Genomic DNA, 23,955 nt, shown 5'->3' on the forward strand with positions numbered 1-23,955 from the left:
TGGCCCATATGATTTTATGTGTCTGTCCTATGGCCAAGATATATCCAATTAAACTCGACATTAGCAAAGATCCGACGACTGGAGCGTCACGAATCAAACCTGAATCTGCAGCAGCGGTATATTCCTTCCTTATCTCCTTGATGAGCGCGAGAAACTAACAATTTCAGGCCATTGATGCGGCGGTTGAAAAGGGCGTGCACATTATTTCCATGTCCTGGACGGTCAATGAGCCGCAGAACGAGTTCAAAACCAAGTTTGATGAAGCATTATCCAATGCTAGCCAAAAGGGGATATTGATGTTTTGCTCTTCTCCCGACGAAAGTAACTAATCCGGCGAGCATTATCCTACCGCCTACGGACCAGATAAATTCTTCCGCATCGGCGCGTCACAGGCTGATGGCCACGCGTATAGCTGGGTTTCACTGGACAAAGTTGATTTCCTGTTTCCTGGCATGGATGTTGTCCAAGCAAACAAGAAGGACATCAAGTTGCGCGGGGTGGAGGATCGCAAAGCAGAGACCGGCTCGTCAATTTCGACTGCTTTAGCTGCTGGTCTAGCCGCGCTAGTATTGTGGTTCGTAGTAATAGGAGCAAAGTATTCTTGGGACGAGAATCAAGGCAGCTTTGGAGGCGACGGGCTTGACGCAAACGATGTCAAGGCCATTCAAAATGTCAGGGCGATGAAACAGGCCTTCAAGAAGCTGGGAGCTAGTCGTGAGTCCAATGAGAAATTTATTGAGATATGGTCAGTACTGGACGACCGAGCACGACCACTGAAAGACCTACATGGTGATCTGAATGTCAAGCCAGCGCGGCAAGTTACAAGCTGGCTCACAATCTCATCGTCAAGAGCTAGTGCCCAAATGCCAGCCGACTATCAAAGGGAGGCAAATACTATTGTATGTTGCAGAATGTACCTATGTACTTTTGGGGTTTTGTATTTAAAGAACCATATTTATGGAAGAGGACAATACGTAGCAAAGATTGCCTACATGATCCTACGCAAGAGACCATGGGTTGCCTATCCAGGTAGTTGCTTGACTTAATTTCGAAGCCATCCTAAAACCTGGAAACCGAACTGTAAACAATGATTTCAATATGGTATGCAGTAAACGCTGGCAAAAGCTTGCTCATGAGTCATGGGATACCCCATCGAAGTATCTCCGATGGGAAAGATACTTTTTTTTCAGGAAAACATCAAAGTGATAGTTCGATTAATTTATTCCTCTTATGTATTATCTCACTCTATCAGATAGCTAGTTCAAAGTTTGTACAACCAAAGATGCCGGTTTATCATATTACCTAGGTGGTGACTCATGGGCCCGATGAGTAAACTGACCCCTTTGAATATAAATTCACATACCCTATTCTGTGCTCTTCCACCTTGAGCCAAGCGTGACGCAAGAACAGCTCCCACGATGGGAACACCTAACCAAGGATATGGTCGGCGAGATTCATAATATGACAACAGATTATGCCCCTACGTATTCTTTTGAGTCCCTTATTCAACTTTTAACGTGTGATTTATGTTAGGTCTCCATCCTGTAGAGGCTACCTAGGTAATGGGCCGCTGTCGATCTCTGTTCCTCGAGCGAGGCGTTTTGATATGGGAATAGTGGCGTCATTGGAGAAACCAGGGGACGTTGCAAGCTATGACATTCATCTCGCTCTTTTAGAGTATGATCATCTTCTACGCTATGAGTGCCGGATACGTGTGGCACAATAAGCCAGAATTACTTGTTATATAAATTCTCACTTGATGTAATCTTCATTGAAAATATGCTGAAGCGAATCCCAATTGCAATACTTCAATTTTAGATAGTAACCCTAAGTACCCTCGCGTGTAAGAGTGCATTCTCGGATCTTACCCAACGCCCTTGCAGCGTCGCATTGAATGGTATTCCCCCAAGAGCTGGGGTCACAAGCATTTCCATTATTGGATACTTGTGCATCTTTATACCTGGAGAAGTCGGAGTTAGTGACAATACAGCCTAACATTCCGTTTGATCGAACGAACTATAGGCAGCGAGACCAGTCACAGTCGTTTTGAGAAATCAGGACGTCGTTACTCCTCATTGAACTTCATATCCTATGAATGGCATTCCATCGCCTGGCTACTTGCTTTTTATCGTTTTGGAACTACTTAATGGTCCTGACTGCAAAAAAACATATTGTCGGATTACGACTTGACCTTCTGTGCATGATCAACTTCGCGCCTTTGTCTGTAGAGCCCGATTTGATTGGAAATGGTAGGCATTCGCCGATCATTTTTCCGTATGCAGCGCAGTCAGATTTAGCATATCACAAGAGTCGTTGACGGCCCATCACACATAATTATCCAAGTGGATATTATTCCCCCTACGCCACGGAGATAGCTAAACCTCAAACAAATAATTTTCCCGATATGTCCGCATTATGTATAGGGCCATCATAGTTACACCTCGAGTCACCCTTGGAATACCATGCAAGGGCTGGTTAGGGGTTGTATGGTTGAATTTTTGCTCGTGCAAGAGACGTCTCAATCAAACGTCAAACTGTCATGTCTATCATGACAGATACAAGTAATGCCTTGTTAAGCCAATGGAGGTAAATTTTGGGGGGTAATGCAAGCCGTCTTGGAAGCTGCGTGGTTTCAATTTCTTTGTAAGATGCGCAGAAGTTCCAGAGTGCTATCTCCGAAGTTAATTCCATTATTTGGTAATTCTTTGCATCAGTGGCAACGAACACTTTCGAGAAGTACTACTATATAGTGCACCTCAACGACTCCAGTTCCATATAGCTGTCATTCATAACTTTCATTAAGCAAAATTGGATTCATAACATGGCCACCTATCTCGTAACAGGCAGTGCCCGAGGGATTGGCCATGAATTGGTCCAACAGCTAGCGTCCAAGCCAGAAGCTGAGATCAATACTGTCTTTGCCACCTCACGAGCGGAAAACTCCCGTCTGAAAGAGCTGACAGAACGGTATCCTGGTCGAATCATTTTTGTCCCTCTCACTGTTGGAGATGAAGAAAGCATGCGCTATGCTGTGCCTATTATAGCAACTACCCTAAAATACAAAGGGCTCAAAGGGCTGGATGTCCTTATCAATAATGCTGGAATCGTTGGCAGTGTTTATGCACAAGAAATGTACCGCTAGCGCTCTTATGTCGTTCTTGCTGAATATGAATTACTAATTCCCTTTTAGGGCTGACTCGGACGAGATTTTCCATGTCAATGTTACTGGGCCTCATATGATGATCCAGCTTTTCTTGCCGCTTCTACGAAAGGGCAATGAGAAAAATGTTATCAATATGTTAGTATAATTACCTAAATGTGACCAATTTGATATCTATTAACATCAATCATCCTTTCAGATCGAGTTCTGTAGGGTCATTCACCTGACAGAATCGCTACAAGGAATTCCCTGCTGCAGCCTACAAGGTTACCAAAGCCGCCTTGAATATGTTGACGGTAGTATGGTCTCAAGAGCTGGATGAAGAGGGATTTACCTTCCTATATCAGAATCCAGGGGTAAGTTGCACCTGTCACCTCTCCCGTTAAAATGATTCATACTTGAGGATGAACAATCACCTAGTGGCTGCAAACCGATGAGGCCAACGCTCATGCCGATCTTCCTGTTGGAACAGGCGTGGGTCAGATATTGGAAATCGCCAGGAGAACTGGACAGGAGGGCAATGGGCGATTCTTAAATATTCATGTGTCAGGTTGGGAGGACAAACCAGGTTTACACCAATATGATGGCAAGGATCTGCCTTGGTAGAATTTTCAAAGACTGGATATGAAAGAAGAATTTGACTAAAAATTGGTGAGCATGAGAGGTAAATTTGCTGGAGGCGGGCCTAGTAGTTCACCATGTATCATTTCTAAATACAGTTAATATATAAGGTACACTAACAACGTATGGATGATAAAAATGTAAAATTGATTGATCAAACGATAATAATATTCTACCAAATGATCACAAAAACAGGAGTTATACTGGCCGCGAACATTGTATAGGGAGTTAGAATTGACTTTATCTGAAGGAAGAGAAGACGGGGATAGGTACCTTAGGAGAAGCCTGATGGCAAACAGAGAGCTACAAGTCTTACCTACAGCCATACAAGCAAGAGCGAGACCTCTAACAACCCATTTAGCCACTGGAACCTATTGAATGAAAGTGATGTTTTGCCACTCGATCCTATGCCGCCCCCAAAGGTTATCAATTCGTGGACAAGCTTGGAGAAAATCACACTCCAATCCGACTTTTAAAGATGGTTGATGATTCGAATACCTCATATCACAGGAAAGCTATACCAGTGAGCAGAAACATTCGATTGGTCCGGTGCTGTTAGATCATCCGTTAATAATGTAAGTTAGTTAACTAACTAATGCATACCGGTAGTTTCGGATTTAAACGGATCTACTCCGTACTGGTATAGACTGGGAATCCGTGTAGGAGCGTATTGCGAGTGCTCAACCGATAATATTATTTGCAGCAATGATCAAGAAAATTAACCATAAAGAGAAAGCAGAAGAAGAAATGTGCAAAGACCCAGCCATAATTGCGACAGCCGTACATGCAACTACTCAGAAGTAGGGACACTTCGCTAACCCAGATATTATAGTATAGGGCTTAGTCCTGATCGGATGGGTTTGTCTGCATCTCATAAAGTTGCCGGAAAAGCGACTGAGGATAACTCAATAGCTTCGCCGGCGAATCACACTCAACTATCCTGCCTTTATCAATAACAGCCACCATGTCAAAATCAATTAAACTCTTCAAGCGATGCGCGACTGCAATAATGGTGCAACCGGAAAATTCTGTGCGTATCAATCTCTGCATCAGTTGATCTGTTTCGTGGTTGACGTTGCTAGTCGCTTCGTCCAGGAGCAGAATTTTGCGTTTCATGATGATCGCGCGGGCAAGACAGATTAACTGTTGCTGGCCTGTTGATAGAAAGAGATCATCTATCTTGGTATCTAGACCCTCAGCAAATGAATCGATGTATTCCCGTAGCTGAACCTTATCTAGGGCGTCAAGGATTTTCAAGTCATCGTTTTCCGAGGCAGCAATGAATCCTCTGAGATTATCACGAACAGATCTATCAGACAACAGAAATGGATCTTGAGGAATCACTGTGACCTTGCTTCGCACGATGTGCCGGGGACATGTTTGCAAATTCACACCGTCAATTGTGAGGTTCCCTTTTTGAATCTCAATCATGCGAAGAATGGCTAAGATCAAAGAGCTTTTCCCACTTCCTGTACGTCCACATATCCCTAATCTCGTTCCAGAAGCAACAGTGAGGCAAATATCTCGTAGTATCGGCTGATCAATCAATGAATACCCAGCAGAGATATCATCAAACACCACCTGGCCCTCAGATGGCCAGGCAGAAGAAGGGATTTGATCCTCGCTAGGCAAATTTTCAGAAGAGACATCTTTTTGAAAGCGTCTAATGCGGGTTATAGCGCCAATGCTAGTCTCCATTGCGGTCCAAAAATTAATCAATTCACCGAGTTGTTGGCTAAATGTCACCAACGAAATGAGAGATATACCAATAGGACCAATGTTCAGAACAAGCACAGCTAATAAACACAGTATAATGGAAATACTAGCCACAAACAGGTCTAGGACTAGTATTAACCACCTTTGGATAACAAAAATGGTAAAGAAAGGTCGCTGTGATTCTTGAAGCAACTTCTGATGTTCGTCTTGAACATATCACTGCCAGCCAAAGGCACGGATAGTGGTAAGACCAATTATGGTTTCTGTAAACTGGGTATAAAGAGAGGATTTGGTCTCTAAATCAAGTTGACGCAACTGTCGTGAGGTGCGGAGATAGAATTTCTGGATCAAGTATACAACAAATCCAGCAATAGCAATAAGAGGAGCAAAGTATTTTGCTTTAACTGAAATAAATAGAGCGCTCATCAGGCACTGCATGAAATTATTAGTAGTCTTGAGAAAGTCCGCTGGTAGTGATCTGTCTACCAAGGTCATATCCTGACTGAATCGATTAAGGATAATGCCATTATGAGTTGACGTTAGGAAAGATAGTGGGGCGTCCTTGACCTTGGTAACTAAGTGTTCATGAAATAGGCTTGAAGACTTGGGAACAATGCTGCAGAAGATAAGCCACATGCATAAAGCCCATAGCACTGATCCCATAATAGCCAGAACGAAATAGACGGAGATGTATGTTGCTAAATGTCGGAACAGTGAGCGAGCGTTGTCGTCCGCCCACCATTGAACCCACAGACCTGCTCTGGATCAGCATTCGTGGATGTAGGCAACTGGTACAGAATCACTTACTTGGAAATTGAGAGCAAAATGCCCCAAGAAAGAGACAAAAAAAGCAAAGAAGCACGTTGTTTCCTCCTGCAGCCTCGAGATAGTACTTGTAATTAGTCCAATCACCCAGCTTTCTGTCTGCTATATCTCCGATCGCCTGAGATTCCGGGAGACTCCTGGATTGACGGTCAACTGTCGAGCCGGATATCGTATTTAGATCGATTTGAGAAGATGTATCTCCAGCCAACAACGAGTTCTTATTTGCCACAATCTCTCGAGGATGACTGTGTTGTGATATCATCCCCTCTTCGAGAACAACAATTTGATCAGCGGAATTGAGATCCAGGGCATGCGCCACAAAAACAACCGTCACTCCATTCCGACGTAAGAGCCCTTGGATCCCGAAGACATTTGTAGAGACATGTTCATATGTTCTAGCATCCAAAGCACTCAAAACATCATCAAAGAGGGCTAGTTGTGCACGGGAATATACCGCACGGGCTATAGCGATTCTTTGGCGCTGGCCGCCGCTAATGGCGATCCCATTGCTCCCAAGAGGAGTGAAATGGCCCTGCGGGAAAGTTTTTATGTCAGCTTCTAGAGCACATGCCTGAATTACTGTCTGGTACCATATCTCGTCGTAATTGAGAGATCCAAGAATGGTTTCACAAATAGTCTTGTGCCGAATCCAAGGATTGGTGTCACAGACGCTGACTGTCAGCGATGGTTGTATCTGTATATAGCCCTTTGTACAGTAAAGCTCGCCTAAAATGGCTTGTAACAGCGTGCTCTTTCCTGAACCCACAGGCCCGATAACCATTGTAAACGACCCACGAGGGAGTTTGATGCTTATTTTTGATAGGATCGCTTGGGTAAGATTCCAACTGAAATCGGCTTCCTGAATGACAACAACGTCTGTCGTTTGGCTAGCTTGGCGAAGAGTTGACTTTCTACCTTGCTGAATTTTTATTTTTGCCATTTCTGATAATTCAAATCCCTCACTGCTCAGCATTGTTTCCAATGTATCATGAGAGATGTGGTGAGACTCTCCGCTTCTTCTGTAGTCATGTCGTGGAGTTTCTAAAAGATATTCTTGGATTCTTTGAAAGCACTCCACAGCCCCAACAACCCTCGGGGCAGAGTAAACGAGATTCGATAATGGAGTACTAGCCAACAAGATGATAGAGAGGGCCATGAAAGTTTGGGCTACTGTGAGAGGGTTTCGACCTGTACAGAATGCGGCTCCAGTATAGACACTGAGCGTGATAACAGGAGTTAGGTTTGATGATATTCCAGATATGATTGTGGTTAGTATGAAATGACTTGTACTTGAGTTGCAGATCTTCACGCTATATAATGACTGACCTACTAGATTCATCATAATCATTGAATGCCTGAATTTCTTCTGAAGGTCCAGCTCGTGAACCCGAAGCTCCTGCACAATTGCTGAAATTCGTTCTAAAAGACCAAGCATCTTTACGACCTTGATTATGTTTAAATAGTTTGACGTAAAAGCAACTCGTTGATGGACTCCCTTCATCCATGCCGCCTGTCGTTTGGGAAATGTCCTTGAGATAAGACCAGTCATATAGAAAACTGCCAATGAGATAGCTGCCGGGATAGCAGCTGCCCAATGAACTTCTATTTCCAAGAGGTAAATAGCAATACCTAGCTCAATCGGACTTGCCCATGTCTCATGAGCATTTTGGATCCCTATCGAGATATTATCCACTTCGTTCCCCATCAATGTTGCTGCTGGAAGATTGCTATCTGTCTTATACCGTACTTCTAACGTCTTCTCATAGATCATTGATACTATTGCGCCGCGTATTTGGGTGATGAAACGAAAATTATGGTGTTGATAGAGGCCGTTAAAAACCTGTCGAATACCGCATTAGAACCGTATGGGTAAGTAAAGAAGGATAACTAGGAATACCCTACCGCTTTGAGGATAAAAACAAGGGCAAATCCTCCGATTAACCCATATCCATCATTTCTATTTGAATTCTTGTCTCCAACATAATTGATCAACCGCGATATCAGAAATGGTTGAGAATAATTGAGGCCAATTAAAGCCAGTCGGGCCATAAAGGAGTATAACACGGACGATTTAAAAGCACAGAAAATGCACCATGCTAATATATTTCGACTTGATTTAGGGGCTGGAGGCAGCGTCAGTGGATGGATATAGATTTATGGCGAGCACATTTACCTCGACCCCATAGACTTTGTACAGCATGATGTACAATATTGGATGATAGAGCTTGATCCAGATGTGGTAGATTTTCCACTGTTAAGTCTCTGTTGAATCCCAAGAGGAAAAGTTGATTGATCCACCAAAAAAAGGAACGACTGTATAGGCCATGAATCTCTTCAGACCCATATTGTATTGTTCGGTTGAGGAAGTGAGCCTGTTTAGTCTTTGATTCCAGATAAAACCAGACGAGCTTCAACAAGCTACTGATTGTGTATACTGTAGCTATTGTCGTATAATGCGCAAGCCATAGCGTTCGTATACGTGCAATATCGAACAGCAATGATACCGACAAAAAGAGGTTCAACAAGAGGGAGGGCTCGATGGAGTACAGATGCTCCAGATGTGATAGTAGTTGCAAGCCAGAATATGCTATAAACGCTACCACAGCTGCTGCAAGTGAGGCTCGTGTTCGTGGAGTATGAGGCAATGCCCAAATGACGACTAACGATAGTTGCGATAACCCAAATGCTAGGGCAAAGAGCTGCCGTATTCGAATTAGTACCCAGCTTTTCGTACATGAGAAGAAGGTGTTCATACTAGCTTGGCCCAATAAATGGAATTTTTAGCGACTTCCTTGGTTCCCTTCTTGCAAAAATGACGATAGCGAGCAGGCAGAGCCAATAAAAGGAGTACAGATGGTACTATCGAAAAGAAACATTCCTCAAAGAGTAACGTAAAGTCGAAGTCGCTACGGCAGTCACTGACCTGAGGCCCAAAATTATTGTCCCCGCAGAGCGCAACGTTCTCCATTCTTTTCATGAATCTTATTTCGAGATTATCTTTCAAAGAATCTGGATTCTGGGTGGGTGGACTGTAATGAAGTCATTTCTTGGGAGAAAAAAGAAAAGGGAATGCATTCTGTCGGCTGTTAGGGGTCGATGCTTATCCCGTTGAAGTGTGATTTTCGTTTGATTACTTACTACGTAGTAGAGCTGGTTCCTATAACTAGTTATTTTCTTTTGTTCAGTCCCAGTAACGATACCGTACTGTATACTTCTAAATTAACTGGCGATATTGGAGAGGTTTATGTGCGGGATTGGTTAAACATCCCTGCATGTAGGGGTCCTACTACATATGTAAGTCAGCGCCCACTAACTAGGTAGTCAGCTCTTATCTCTAACCTATCACCAGTTCATCATAGTTATGTAGTGAGTTGCTAGACTGGCCCCATAACAGAAATCACATGGAGAATACCTCTAGTTTGAGTCCAATGGCTTCATAATATCAAACCCATTATGGCGATAATCTGCAAAGTAATCTGTTCGACAACTCCAAATCAAAAACACTTGCACAGACTTGTATCCCAACCTGTATTTAACTACCTAGACAGAATACAATGGACTATATTTGCCCACTTCTAATAATGCCTATCTTATTCCAATCCGGGTTGAGTTTGGATTCTGGCGCAAGTGGTATTGTAAAGATTTCGACTTGTCGATACACGCGCCATGTAACCTTTCAATCTCCATAATAAACCCTGCATGGATACTAGATAGATAAGATATTGGCATTGGCTGACATACGGTAGGTTGATAAAACACACTACTCAGACTGCCTGTTTGCCCTGGACAGTTGATGCAAGTCGATTCTCGCTACCTATTTACTCTCTTTCCGAACGTGCACGATTCGCGTGCATCCTGAACCCTCACCAAGTGAACTCATTCTCTCCGAACCAAAGTTTTACTTCCACTCGCTTAACAGCGTTACAACCATCATATCCACCTTTCTCAGAAGAATCTGGAGACCTAACGCACAAGAAACAGCTCACATGTTCCTTCTGGAAATCAAATTCTAGACAATTTAGAAATGGAATGGTCCTGGCATTCCTCGTGGTAATCGGTATCTTCTTAGTAATTGTCTTAATACAACAACTTCTCCCCTTTATTACACCCACCACCGCTGTCAGTGATTTTCACTTTCTCTACCACTGTGGCCCGCCCCCTATCTCTCTCTCTCTCTCCGCTGCCACTTTGACGTCTCCTTTTCCTGGCTACCAATTAAATGCTTCGACGAATCTCTAATGGACGAATTCCTCTCTCTTAGAAACTGGACATGGTATCTAGATCCCCGTGGGCGGAAAAATGTTGGCGCGAGCCCTGTGCGTAAGGGCCAGGACAATGAGATTTTCGTCTCATGGGAATATCATCTGGCGCATTGCACGTATATGTGGCAAAAGATGCATAGGGCTATTCTCAGTGATGATGGAGTGGAGGCTGTTGATGGATACATTGGGAGCTTTCATCATACGGAGCACTGTTCCAACATGTTGTTGAGGTATAATACCGAGGACGTCAGAGTGACGAATACCTTTGTCTATGCGAAGCGGCCGGCTTGCGGACTGGGGGCATTCAGGCTTGATGATAGGAATAAGAAGGGGTGATATCGGATGGTCAATGGAGAGAAGGTATTTGGAGTACCTAGCCATGAAGAGTTTGCAGTAGTATAGGAGGATAAGGTGTGAGTTCAAGGTTCGCCCATGCCCAAGGGAGCTTTGTTGCTAGCTAAATTTCTTACGCACAATACACAGGGCACAAATTCATCACGTAGAAGAACATCTCTTTCTGCGCGAATCAAATTTTTGAAATTACTCGCCAAATCCAGGCCTGAAGCCTCCAGATTTCAATCACTTATAATAACATCACCAGCTCTGGATTGAACCTATCCAAAATTTAAGCATTACTATATATTTTTATAACGGTTAACTAAGCTTCCAGGGCCTCATACCCCTTGGCCCTTAATAACGGCGTGGGACTGCCAGTAATTGTCTAATACATCCCGAAGCTGTTAACTATATATCCACTGGGACTAATGTATATCGGCTGGGACTGCTGTCTGCCTGCCCATGGCGGCAATATGACCATCTCCAAGTTATTTTCTACCTCTAGGTCTTTTATATATATAGGAGTAAGTAAAGGAGTAGCTATACTCTTTTACTTTTAAATTATCTTTGTACCCTTAGAGGTATCTAATATATGTAGTATACGATATCTTCTAATGATATCCTCTTGTTTCGTATACTATTTGTCTTATCAAGATAAGAGTATACCATTCCTATCTTCATGTGACCATTTATTTCCATCGATTGGCATCTAGTAAATCCGATACGAGCTGAGAAGCTCATACCAAAATAGTCCTTTCCTTTCCTGTGATAGTGCCTTTTAGCGTGATTCATATTCTGGTTCGTTTACACCCTTCTCCCCGCCAATTTACAAAAACGTTCCCCGAAATCAACCATTATAAAATGTTCGGTTCTTTTGCGACGGTTGAATACTTGTACAACTTGTACTTTTATAAGCCTTGGAAGGAACTGACAGCTCTTATGTCCTACCACAATGTCTGATCCGGCCACAAAAACTCTAAACGCCAAGTGTTTCTGCGGTGCTGTTCATTTCACTGTAGACATCCCTACACCGCAACTCCCTCTAGCAGTTCGGTTCTGCCATTGTAGCTTGTGTCGTTATGTCACTGGCGCACCATTTATCGTACACACAACTTTACCTAGTGGAGTGAAACCGCGGTTCATTGCTCCGTCATCAGAACATAACATCACAAATTATGCTCCAGCTGGATCCGAATGTACACTGGGATTTTGTTCAACATGCGGGTGCCACATCAATGCCCGTGACCCCATGGACAGCAACTTTTATGTGGTATCATCCTCTATATTCAGTGAGCAAAGAGCAGATTGTTTTCACATAAAGCTCCACGCCTTCTCCAAATCTACCAAGGACGACGGCTTCTCTCCAATGTTAACACGCATTGGTGATCGTGAAATGAGGGTCTGGAATCCGCCGGACAATGATGCCCGGGCTAAGATTGTAGAAGCTGAAACAGAAGTTGGCGAAGACGGTCAGGAGCGGCTACGTGCACAATGCCACTGCGGCGGAGTCTCCTTCACGATCAAGCGGCCCTCCCAGGAGGTCATTGGTGATGAGTGGCTGTCTCAGTTTGTCTCTCCTCTCGAGGAGAACAAGTGGAGAGCCAGCCTCGACATATGTGACGACTGTCGCCTTGTAACTGGCACGCATGTCATTGGCTGGACGTTCATCCCGTTGCAATGTTGCGAGCCAGTCATTGAGGCAGATCTCAAGATTGGGACCGCAAAGACATATGTTTCTTCTGTAGGTGTGCTACGTTCGTTTTGTGGTACCTGTGGGGCGACTGTCTTCTACAGCCACGAAGACAGACAGCGGGGCGACGGGCGACAGGTTGTTGACCTTGCTACTGGTATCATTCGTGCTCCGGAAGGGTCCATGGCGCAGAATTGGTTAACATGGAGGTCCCGAATAGCGTGGACGGAGAGTGGGAAGCGGTTTGACAAAGACTTCATCGTGGCACTCGAAGAAGGGATGAACAGGTGGGCGGTAGACACATATGGTGAGAAGCAGACTTGGCAAATTGGCTGAGCAATTGAACTATCGCATGTTTCCTTTGAAGTATTGTAAAGGCCTGGTTGGACGATAGTTCGGTAAAGATGATATGGGTTACGGAATAACTGTAGTAGTGTTTACTAGTCTACTAGATGCGGAGCATACTGTCAAAATCTCTATAATAGGCTGCCATACATAATTATATGTAAGACTGCAGGTGTCACGGACCTGGATCCACCTTAGTTAAACAGCGTTGTGTCGAGGTACGCTAGGCTTTGTTTGAACCACACAAAGGTTCCTTGTTAATCGTCGATAAAGTGGCTTGAGTAAACGAAGTAACAATAGTTGAGCTAGTGTTTGGAAGTCTTAGACGTAACTAAGATAGAAGAGATCCCCCGTACAGCCTGGTGCCCGTATGAGTTAGAATGCCTTGTTGACTCTCACTGTTGTATTCGAGTGACTTATGTCAAAGAACTATGAAGAACTAAATACATGATGGTGAATGAGTGTCCTTATATATCCAGTTCTCCTTGTTCCGTATATTTTGTCGGATTGGTGGGTTTACTCCAGGTCAATCCTAAATAGTATCTTATATGGATGGAAAGGAAGAAGTGACTAGCAAGATTGTATATATTCAGTTGTTCTGTCTGAATACATCAGGTTCCAAAGCCGGGTTTATATAGACATATTGGCGGGGTGATTTTTGTGAGCTATCAAGAGGGGTAGACATTGGGCTGAAATCTAGGTGCCCAAATATATATCCTAAGGTCACTAGCTGGCCTTCAAGATGGAGAGTCCAGTCTTTCTGTCTCGTTGGATATCCGGATTATCTGACAACTTCCTTGAAAGCCAGACCAATGGGATCACTAGCAGCAAACATCCCGCGACGATCCCCCCGATAAGCGCCACGCGTTGGCTTTCCGGAGGCGGCGTGCTGGTGTTGCCGCTTGGTGTGGGACACGAAGAGGTAATCTACGCGTTTTGACCGGCAGAATAAATGGCGGTGTGGGGTTTCGGATATGGGGGGTGCCAACACATATGTCGTCCCACTGTATATCGAAGCCGTAGCAGCGCGGCTTCCTAGAAAGCAAGCTGCGAACGATATATACACCTACGTTTCACCATACTCTTACTGGCCATACTTCTTATCCGTACCACTACGCTCTTGTAAACACCTCTTGCACATTTGGATGGATATATACCCGCTGCTCCTGTTTTGTGAATTGTCGATGTATGTGGATGGCGGGCCTGCGCTTAAGGATCAGTAGGCTATGACAAGCAGCGTTCGAATTAAGGGCCTTACAATCCTAAAGTGGAGGATTATGATATCGAGTAAACTACTACCGGTCTCCTTCTTAGCTTTCGTACCTATTTGGAGGCTTTTTTACCACAAGCGCCAAAAAGGAAAGTCGGGATATATCGGGAAAACCAGTGTAATATTGGTCTGTCCTCCCTATCATTTCTATCCGAGACTCTTGTCCCTTTCATATATGCGAAGCCACAAATAACAGACTGCGATTCCTTCCATCCGTGTGTCAAATAATTTGCTACATACTGTCAAGTAGTGTTGTAAGGAGCGTATATTTGTGTCAAATAGATTCGCGAGTTATATCCTTTTCTAGCGTCGAGATAAAACATTGAAAGCAGTATTCAAAATATGGTATTGGGTGGTTGGTTCGTTTGGTTAATCTGTTAACAACTGGTAGAGCTCCTACCCTTGTTGTAGTGCTATGCAGTCTCTAATAGGTTAAATACATGAATCTTGCTTCTTTATGTCTAGAACCTATCTCATGGATACGATTGGAACTAGGAGGTAAAGGTTGTCCCTCGTGACAGTGACCACATCGCCCGACCTTATATCGTACCCAACTTTCACGGAAGCCCCCTTAATTGGAATGGTACTTCTGACTGGGTGTCATTGCTTTCCCGTGAGTCAGTGATCACAATTCCCGGAATGGTTCCTTTGGTAATGAAGTCGCTACGTGCCCTCGATTCTTTCGACTCCGAAACATTTAGGCACGATTGGATCGTACTGCGTCCATCAATTGATGGCAAATCGTCGATTCAAGATTCATATGACGCAAAAGGACACGATTTTGGTGGCCATATAGGCATTTTGAGCATGACGAACGTGGTGCGAAGGACACGAACAAATTGCAGGACATAACCGTACCGTGATTAGTAAGGCGCGTATTGTTCACTACAGGAATACTTTAGCGCAACTCCAAATCAAGAGCATTACAGCATAGATCACTTAGACGTAAGCCAACTTTGCATTTAAGGTAGCGTATGGGAGGGGGGGAGCCATCAAGCAAGACAAGATTCCACGAAACATTTCCACGCCCGAGAATACACCAGTCAGGGAGTGGTGGGGAATCACTACTTCTTCATCGGAGGTGGTAGGGCTCATATTTATTCCAGATTCATCTTGTAGACGAAACAGAAATCTCTGGTGCCTCTTGCTACGGTAATTGTGAGGGCTATCCTTCATTCACGCCCTCCGTAAATTTTGATGCCAAAGTCATAGCTATGTAGCCCCGAGGGATTCGTATTTATCTTCTTCCTTATATAAAAGCTGTCTGGTATTCTTCATTCCGAGACAATAGATTCGGACAGATTTTCAACAAGACTTATAAGCGTGCCTTTCCGTTCGTCATCAGCACCAATATGGCAAAGTCTGCTACTCGATCTAGAGCGACCTCAGTGGCCCCTTTGACTTCTTTGCGCGATTCTCAACAGGTGCATAATGCCGCCGCAGTGCAGGTCCCTAAAATCGCCCACATCAAACGTGCCAGTAGCGCATCTCCGCAGGACATATTGCCGCGTCCTCTGCCTCGACGATCTCCACGCTTATCCAACATCGAAGCTACCCGAGTCTTGGCGGAAATGGTGTCAGAACTCTCTGTGGACGCGAAACGGTCCTGTAATATCGAGCTCGTGATCTCCACACCGCGCGATGCTGGGCTGGTGGTGTCAGACAAGCGGCTCACTGCCGCAGGCGAGGAATATCGGGTTGAACTTTGGCTTCCCAAAGCGCGCTTGACGGATTTCTCGGACGAGATCGCGAGCTTTGAGGCATCTCGGTCTTGAAATTGCGACGGGGTTATACTGTCTTATGCTCTCTTTTCATTTTCAAGAGCAGGAAAGGGCATTCACTTCGCATTTTGTCACGAACCCTGCATCGCATAAGATGTGGGCCGAGGGTATCACATACTTTGGAGGCTATACGTGGCGTATTGGCTTGTCCGTCTAGCCCAGGTCAGGAGAACCGCTAAGGGGAAATGGACTTACCCCAAGCCTTTACCGTGTCTAACCAGAAATGTCAATAACCTTCGATCGGTGATGTAATCGGAATTCAAATCCCGCCTACTTTTACAATTCGGGTGATCATAAATGGTAGTTAGAGCTTGGGGATACAAGCACAGGCTTCAGAAGAACCCATTTCGGTGTGTAGTATTGTTATATTCGTAAGTGCAGTATTGAGAAACATGGCAATTTTATCTTATGCCGTTGTATGAGCATTTATATCCATACCGAGACTGGCCAGGGGAATTTTGCAATCTTGAAACATTCAACAAGTCGTTCCACAGTACTAGGTGTGTTTATATTTAGCAGTCTAGCCATGCAAGGCTCATATGACTGAGGCACAGATGACATGCATGGAAATATCGAAATCTGGAACCCGTGTCATAGACCTAGGTACGGTAAGAGTAAGTACACATTGATATTGACATCTAACTATCCAATGATGCTACAACAAAGCGTTTATGATTGGCAGGAAACGGTTACTTGGTCTCGTCCGTACCGAGGACAGCGTTCTATATCCACGTCAGTCTATCATCAAATAAGAGGCGAAGCAAGACTTACTCTGGCAACCTCGTAAACAGGCGTAATACCCGTCCAGTACTCAAATTGATACACTCCCTGCCCAACAAGAGCCTCTAGCCCTGGAATGGTAGTCCAGCCAGAGTCAGACGCCAACTGCATCAACGGAGTCACCGAGGGCTTGTACGCCATTTCGAGCAAAACGGCTGCCGACTTGCCATCAGCGGCACGACCGCTGCGCTCGAAAATGGTGCACAGGATCTCGCGCATATTCGCCTCAATGGGTCTGTCGCCTGGAATGGTGCCTACAGCGACACGGGGGATGTTCTCGATATCACTGGCATTTTCCAAGACGCGAATGTCGAAGCCTGTCGGGAATGTAGACGCCATGTTTTGAATCTTCTCGGGCGAACGGCCGAGGACGTACACGGTAGAAAAGCCCATGTTATGCAGAGCGTAGATTGCGGCGCGGGCAGTGCCTCCGCCACCAATGACCAAAGCGCTGGATTCGCCTTCGTTGCTGTGTGCGCCGGCCTCGCGGAGACATCGTACGATGCCAGACCAGTCGGTGTTTCGACCAATCAGGCGTGTGCTGCCGTCTTTGCCCTCAACGGGGATGATGGTGTTGACTGCGCCAATGATCTCGGCTTCGTTGAGCACCTCGTCGATGAGAGGGATGATGTCCAGCTTGAGCGGGATCGTGGCGGATGCGCCTCCGAAATCGGGTGAGCGAATGAACTCCTTCACGTCCTGTGCTTGGTCAGTCTCCAACCGGGTGTAAACATACGGTAGACCATTCTGCTCAAAGAGCGTGTTGTGCATTGCAGGCGAACGAGACACTGAGACCGGCTTTCCGAAAATCGCAAATTTCTTAGCTGGGATCTCGCCCATGATTGACAGTCCTTTGCGGATTTCGGCGGCCGACAATTGTCCTGGTGCGGCCTTGAATGGAAGAGCAGGGTGAGACACAGGAGTCAAGAAACCGTTGAGCATGCGACTGAGTTGTCCCTTGTCACCCATGTTGATGGCAATGACAGGTACATCAGGATGAGCTTGTTCGGCCCAGTCTTTGAATTCTCGCAGCGCGGTGTTGTCCTTGAGGGTTTCTGCCACGCCTACGAGTTTGATGATATCTCCGTACTGTAGGGCTTTGTTGTAGTATTGAATCCAGGATCCATTGGCCCAGTTCAATTTTCCTTGTGGGTCATGGTGAGATGCAATAATCTTAGCATGAGCCTTGGATTCAGCCACTTTTCGTAGCAAGTCTTCTGGGAATGTAATTTCGAGATCAATAAATTCACATCCACTGCGGATAGCGAGCATGATCAACTCCAAGGCAGCGTCGTGGGCATCGTTAGGGAACTTTCCTCCCTGACTGACTGTACGTATCGTAAAGACAATAGGAAGGGAAACCCGGCTGCGATAGAACGAAATCTGTTCAGCCACGTACTCAGCCGAAGGGATACCGTTGCCTGATGATGGATCTTTGAGTAAATCAACGCGCAATTCCACAGCATCGGAACCAGAAGCAACTGTGCGGAGCAAATCACCACTATCACGTAGATCTGTTAGAGTAAGAGACATAAAGAAAGAAAGACGTTTCCTTCTAATGGCAGCTAAATAATCAGTCTTGCCAGAGACAAACTGGATGAATCGATCAAAATCGTCCATGGCAAGCGCAAGCTCTGGCGAGCTGCTATGCCTACTGTAGTATTGAACGTTGCTGCATTCCTGGTACCAAGGCTTGCGTCGTAACCACACACTCATCATGTCTTCAATATAAGCAGGTCTGGTCTTGTCGATATTCAAGAATTCCATGACCTTTTTGATGTCTCTCATGACTAAAAGCACATTACCCTTGTTTTTGTGGTAGTCAATAAGGATATTTCTTGCTTCTGCAATCTCAACAATACCACCGCCACAAGCAAAAACATGTCCTGTAGGTCGCTCAGTCAATGCGCGCTTGAACAGTGAAAGCTCAGCATCACGGAATCCCTGCCAGCCACGTTCCTTGATAAGATCTGGAATAGTCTTGCCCTCGGTCTGCTCCAACTCAACATCAAGATCGATAAATTTCCGATTGAGTGCTTTGGCAGCCCAGCGGCCGGTTGTTGTCTTTCCTGCTCCACGCATACCGATGATGACGATGGATGCATCTGACCGATCGGCTGGTCCATGCGTGATTTCGCTCTCAGCGAGTTCCTTGCCTTTGAGGCTCACACCAAATTTTTGTTTGAGAGCGTCCCAGTATGTTGGCCATGTTTTGCCGACACATTCCTTCTCGAGAATAAGCGTAGGCGTGGGAGCCACTAGAGACAAGATACTGAAGCTGAACGCAACGCGGTGGTCGTCGTAGCAGAAAACGCCGCCAGCGGGGTGTCGAAGGGTAGATCGATCAATACCATCAATCTCGAGTCCATCAGGATGTTCGCGACATACAACTCCAAACTTGGCCAATTCCACCCTCATAGCTTCGATACGATTGCATTCCTTGACTCGTTGATTGGCAATACCGTAGATTCTTGTTGCATGGTTCCCTCCCTCGCCTTGTGCAATCGCAGCAAGAACGGAAGCACCCAAGAAAGCATCTGTCATCGGTTCCATGTCAACATTTGGCAGGGGGCGTAGCACGCCGTCGGCTGGACCGGTGACTGTGGTAGAAGTAGCAGTCTGTTCGACCTTGCAGCCCATTGGTCGCAATACTTCTACTGCAAAGCGAGCATCACCTTGCAAACTTGCGGAGCCAATGTTGGGGACTGTGCAGGTTGTGCCGGTGACAGCAGCGATAGCCAGAGGGTAGGTTGCAGAACTAGCATCACTTTCAATAACGTATTCTGGGGGGTTGTTGTATGATCCTTGTGGGATGTGGTAGGTCCACTCCTCGGTGGTCGACTTCTGCACGTCAATTCCAAACGAACGCATCATAGCTGTGGTCATCTCAATGTAAGACAGAGAAATTGGCCTTCCTCCCACTAGTTTCAAAGTAACAGGCTCCTTAGCGTAAGGTGCGCACATCAGAAGCGATGACACATATTGAGAGGAAACCTTGGCAGCGAGATTGATACGACCGCCCTTGAATCCACCCGATGCAGCAATTTTCAAAGGCAGACTGCCGGCTTTTTCCAAATACTCAACTTGAGCACCATTGATAGTAAGCGCGTCGACAAGGTCACCAATAGGCCTCTGCTTCATACGGTTGTTTCCAGTGAGGATATTGTAATCAACAGATCCTTTACCAGAGAGCGTCGCAACCGATGTAAGGAATCTCGAGGCAGTACCGGCATTACCCAAGTACAACTCTGTAGGGCTTGCCTGCATCTTGCCACCATTGCCGTTCACAACTAGCACCTCTCCTTCATCTTCCCAGGCAAAGGTGGCGGCACCGAGGCGTTCAAGAGCGTTGAGCATAACCTCTGTGTCGTCAGAGTGAAGCAAATTTTTGACTCGTACTGTTCCCGATCCGAGAGCTGCAAGAACAAGAGCTCTGTTGGAGATACTCTTTGAGCCTGGAGGGGCACAAACGACATTGAGGTCCTTGGGAACGCCAGGAATCACTTCAATGCTGGGTGCCAGGACAGCCCTGATGTCTTCATTCGAAACAACACTAGCCTTTGGCTCGTAGGTTTGTCCAATAGCCGATAACAAAACAACCTTCTTCCTGGGACCGTCGTTCTTCTTGTCCAGTGCCATGTTGGCCATCATCTGCTCCAAAGAGCAGTGCTTGCCAGCAGTGTGTTTCCTCACACGTGAATCTTTCAAGGATGTAGGCAGACCATACTTGGAAAGGCACTTGACCATTCGAGAAACGGCGACTGGCTTGAGGATACCGAGGTACCGGGCGAGGTCCAACTCCTTGACCATACCGATAGCAACACATTCGCCGTGAAGAACTTGAGGTGACAGAATCGCTTCAATCGCATGACCAATCGAATGACCCAAGTTGAGAAGATTGCGCAAGCCACCTTCACGCTCGTCCGCAGTCACCACAAACGCCTTGTGTCGTGCTGAAGCAACAATACGATCTTTCACGACTTGTCGCACTAAATCGAATCGTCCTTTTCCGGGTTTACTACGAGCAGCTTTCAAGATTGCATCGGCGTGTTGTTCCAAAGCGGCAAACTCCTTTTCGTCGGAAATCGCCGCGGTTTTGATGACCTCTGCCATGCCATTGATGAATTCTCTTTCAGGGAGGGTATCAATGAAGTCAATGTCAATGTAGATTCGATGAGGTTGCCAGATCGCTCCAATCAGGTTCTTGCCCAATGGAGTATCAATCGCAGTCTTTCCTCCGATGGAAGAGTCAACCATCGCCAACAGCGTCGTAGGCACCTGGACGAATCTGATACCCCGCATGTAGGTTGCGGCGACGAAACCGAGCAAATCGCCAATCACACCACCGCCCAAAGCAATAATAACTGTATCCCGACCACATGTCTGCTGAAGCATCCAATCCTCGATATCGGCTTTTCCTTGACGAGACTTGGAGTTTTCTCCAGGAGGGATTTCTTTGGTGAGGAGACGAGGAGCCGGGGACAAGGCCGCGGCGGCTTCGTTGAAGATTTTTGCGAACTTTTCACGATATATCGAGCCGAGATTGGTATCCGTGACGAGGACGTAGGTGGTTGAGGGCAGGTTGGTCAACAGGTCTTGGACAATGTATGTTCCCCAGATGCCACAGTCCGCGACGATGCTCTCCCGCCCTAAAATCGAGATCTTGGTCGGTTCCGCCATTGTGTTGTAGACGTTGTATAGTATGTTAGAAATGGATGGCGAGTTTGTAGGTCTCAATTCATGGCGGAGAATCTGTTACTGTCAATCAATGGCTTGCTTTAACTCCACGAATGTCATGAGGTGGGTATCCCGAGCTTTCGAAATCGCAATGAAATTCTAGCCGTTATGCAAAATATATTATAGTTGAGTGGGCCTAACAAGGATTCGATTCCTGTAGGCGCTCAGGAAGTTAGGCCTTACCACCTACTTCATTTGGTTACAACTACTGCTTCAGGTAATTTTATCCTAATTTTATCTATACATGCTCCCAAACGCACTTCAATTAATCAATCAACAAACCTGCAGGTCTTAATACACTATACCATAATATCACTAGCGAACACCTGAGTTCCAAGTTCCCTCGCGCCACCGGTATCTGTATCAAGTGTCCACAAGATCCCAGACCCAATTAATAATACAATCGTCACCTCGGTCAATAAAAAGGGCTAGTAATATCCAACTTTACCAGCACAGCTCCTACAATGTTAAGACAGCTAGTAAAATATCAGTAATGTTGAAACCTGCTAAAGATCCTTAGAGCCGTAGAAAAGTAAATATGCTTGCACGTAGGGACAACATAAGCCAAAAAGAACATAATTCTTAAGCTGTTGTATCCATACCATCCTAAGTTCGAGTCCAAAAGTATCTCGCCTTCTCATCTCTCTTGTTGGAGATAATTTTGCCATATTTTCTCAATATCATTTTTATAAATCCAACTCAGCTCATCACCCAGTGGAAATGCTTCGAGACGTGATGGGAGGACACTCTCAAATATATGCAGCGGCTCGCTACTTTCGCCTTTGGCCTTGATTTGTGCTTGTAAAACGTCCCTTTTTCGACTATCTAGGAGCTCATACATTCTTCGATAGTACGGGGAGCGAATACGATCAAAGATCTCCAGAGCATCTGCGATATTTCGCGCTTTGATGATCTGTCTGTCTCTGTCGTTTTCTGAAGGGGTCAATTGAGCTGTACTAGTAGTAAGTTCTATTGCTCGAGCGAGAATCCAGCCATCTTCTAAAGCGAAAGCTGCGCCGGAACCAAATGCACCTATGAAAAAAGTCAATAAATGAGCCTACTGTGCACGCAGTTAGATGCGGTAGACGGATGTATGAATTGATTTACCAGATAGAGGGTGACTGGCATCCCCCAACAGCGCCACTTTTTCCCATCCCACAAGCCTTTCAAGTCTCGGCCCTGAGAAAGCAGAAAATTCTTTCCAACCTCCATCCGGAACGCAGGAAAGAGCATCGCGTACTCGGGGGTCATATTGCTATGAGTCAGAACGGTCAGTTCAACTTTCGGTTTTATATTCTAAATCCGAGAAATTGCAAAGATAAAAGTTATTACCGTAAAGTGAATATTGACTCTCTCATTTGTCACAGGGACTCCCCAACTAAATCTCCTCTCAGTATCCAGAGCCGCGTCTATTAGGTGCCGACACGAAATCTCCATCAATTGCTCAGATGACGAGGTGCTTGAATCTGGAAATTCGGACGGATCATCGACTAGCGAGAAATAACAGTGCCCAGAAGGGCCATGCCACCATGACGTGTCCGGAAATAAGTCGTGAATATGATATAAAGTCTTGGCTGGAATCAGGGTCCGCCAAATGGTTGTACCTGGTTGCAATTAGATGACGTTATAAGTGAAGCCATCTGTGCACCTGTCATACCCGTAAATTTTGTAGTATGCTCTGGGAAGAGTGACGTTCTGACTACCTTCGCAGACTTGAGCAATGGTGCAGATTCAAGTCTAGAATACGGAATTAGATAATAGGAGAACTTACAGATCGGATTCCATCTCCGCCGATTAGTAGATCCGCATTCGTCTCGGTCCCATCTTCAAAAGTGAGATGGACCCCTTGCGTTCCAGCATCGTGGATTGAAACCAATTTTTTATTGAGCTGTATGATCCCTGGTGGAACTTTTGATACCAGAGCAGCTTGTAATCTTGATCTCCTGACCCGTTTAGACCGGTACTTGAGAGGAAGTGATGACGGAGCAGGCTTCACGCGTTGAATTCCACCAGATAGTCCATTCCTATCAGGGGTAAACCGAGACATTAGATATAAATATGTCAGAAATTTTAAATCTCAAGCTAGTATGTTTCATTGCACAAAAGAGCTGATATCAATGAAGTATCATTCGCCTACCGATGAAGCACATTTTGCTGCAAGTGTCCTCGCACTTCGTCAGCAGCTCCGAGAAGTTCAAGAACCTTCCAACAATTGTATCCAATACTGATTCCTGCACCAACTTCTCTCAGCTCGCGAGCTTTTTCGTACAGCGTTATCCTGACATCTGGTAACGCTGATAGCGCAATGGCAGCACCGAGTCCAGCCGGACCGCCGCCAATGATAGCAATACAGAGGACATATGCGGAATCTTGTTCAGCCAACATTGATAAGGATCAAATTTTGCTCCAAGGAAGTCTTTATTTTAGAATTT

General features: G+C 45.5%; 8 protein-coding genes across 8 annotated transcripts; 4 read left to right on the forward strand and 4 right to left on the reverse strand.

Annotated features, from left to right (window-relative positions):
* Positions 1–29: 29 nt before the first annotated feature.
* On the forward strand, positions 30–1,046 carry EYB26_010010 (uncharacterized protein; the record flags this gene model as incomplete). The annotated part of the gene is made up of 4 exons (XM_054269255.1): positions 30–116; positions 168–321; positions 364–899; positions 948–1,046. 4 exons carry the CDS (start codon positions 30–32, stop codon positions 1,044–1,046), a joined length of 876 nt encoding a protein of 291 aa, XP_054125230.1.
* Positions 1,047–2,821: 1,775 nt separating this feature from the next.
* EYB26_010011 (uncharacterized protein) lies at positions 2,822–3,766 on the forward strand (the record flags this gene model as incomplete). The annotated part of the gene is made up of 5 exons (XM_054269256.1): positions 2,822–3,132; positions 3,191–3,298; positions 3,360–3,369; positions 3,427–3,516; positions 3,581–3,766. 5 exons carry the CDS (start codon positions 2,822–2,824, stop codon positions 3,764–3,766), a joined length of 705 nt encoding a protein of 234 aa, XP_054125231.1.
* An 855-nt stretch (positions 3,767–4,621) lies between these two features.
* On the reverse strand, positions 4,622–5,479 carry EYB26_010012 (uncharacterized protein; the record flags this gene model as incomplete). Its single annotated transcript, XM_054269257.1, has 1 exon — positions 4,622–5,479. The coding sequence occupies one exon, from the start codon at positions 5,477–5,479 to the stop codon at positions 4,622–4,624; it is 858 nt and encodes a 285-aa protein (XP_054125232.1).
* A 234-nt stretch (positions 5,480–5,713) lies between these two features.
* Positions 5,714–9,290, reverse strand: EYB26_010013 (uncharacterized protein; the record flags this gene model as incomplete). The annotated part of the gene is made up of 5 exons (XM_054269258.1): positions 5,714–6,252; positions 6,305–8,162; positions 8,225–8,445; positions 8,496–9,021; positions 9,078–9,290. 5 exons carry the CDS (start codon positions 9,288–9,290, stop codon positions 5,714–5,716), a joined length of 3,357 nt encoding a protein of 1,118 aa, XP_054125233.1.
* Positions 9,291–11,872: 2,582 nt separating this feature from the next.
* Positions 11,873–12,946, forward strand: EYB26_010014 (uncharacterized protein; the record flags this gene model as incomplete). The annotated part of the gene is made up of 1 exon (XM_054269259.1): positions 11,873–12,946. The coding sequence occupies one exon, from the start codon at positions 11,873–11,875 to the stop codon at positions 12,944–12,946; it is 1,074 nt and encodes a 357-aa protein (XP_054125234.1).
* Positions 12,947–15,577: 2,631 nt separating this feature from the next.
* EYB26_010015 (uncharacterized protein) lies at positions 15,578–16,000 on the forward strand (the record flags this gene model as incomplete). The annotated part of the gene is made up of 1 exon (XM_054269260.1): positions 15,578–16,000. The coding sequence occupies one exon, from the start codon at positions 15,578–15,580 to the stop codon at positions 15,998–16,000; it is 423 nt and encodes a 140-aa protein (XP_054125235.1).
* Positions 16,001–16,695: 695 nt separating this feature from the next.
* On the reverse strand, positions 16,696–21,466 carry EYB26_010016 (uncharacterized protein; the record flags this gene model as incomplete). The annotated part of the gene is made up of 2 exons (XM_054269261.1): positions 16,696–16,728; positions 16,778–21,466. 2 exons carry the CDS (start codon positions 21,464–21,466, stop codon positions 16,696–16,698), a joined length of 4,722 nt encoding a protein of 1,573 aa, XP_054125236.1.
* A 694-nt stretch (positions 21,467–22,160) lies between these two features.
* On the reverse strand, positions 22,161–23,908 carry EYB26_010017 (uncharacterized protein; the record flags this gene model as incomplete). The annotated part of the gene is made up of 6 exons (XM_054269262.1): positions 22,161–22,555; positions 22,631–22,778; positions 22,856–23,127; positions 23,181–23,226; positions 23,295–23,547; positions 23,661–23,908. The coding sequence occupies 6 exons, from the start codon at positions 23,906–23,908 to the stop codon at positions 22,161–22,163; spliced, it is 1,362 nt and encodes a 453-aa protein (XP_054125237.1).
* Positions 23,909–23,955: the final 47 nt, after the last annotated feature.

This window comes from Talaromyces marneffei, chromosome 8, assembly GCF_009556855.1.
Source record: "Talaromyces marneffei chromosome 8, complete sequence".
NCBI classification, from domain to species: Eukaryota; Fungi; Ascomycota; class Eurotiomycetes; order Eurotiales; family Trichocomaceae; genus Talaromyces; species Talaromyces marneffei.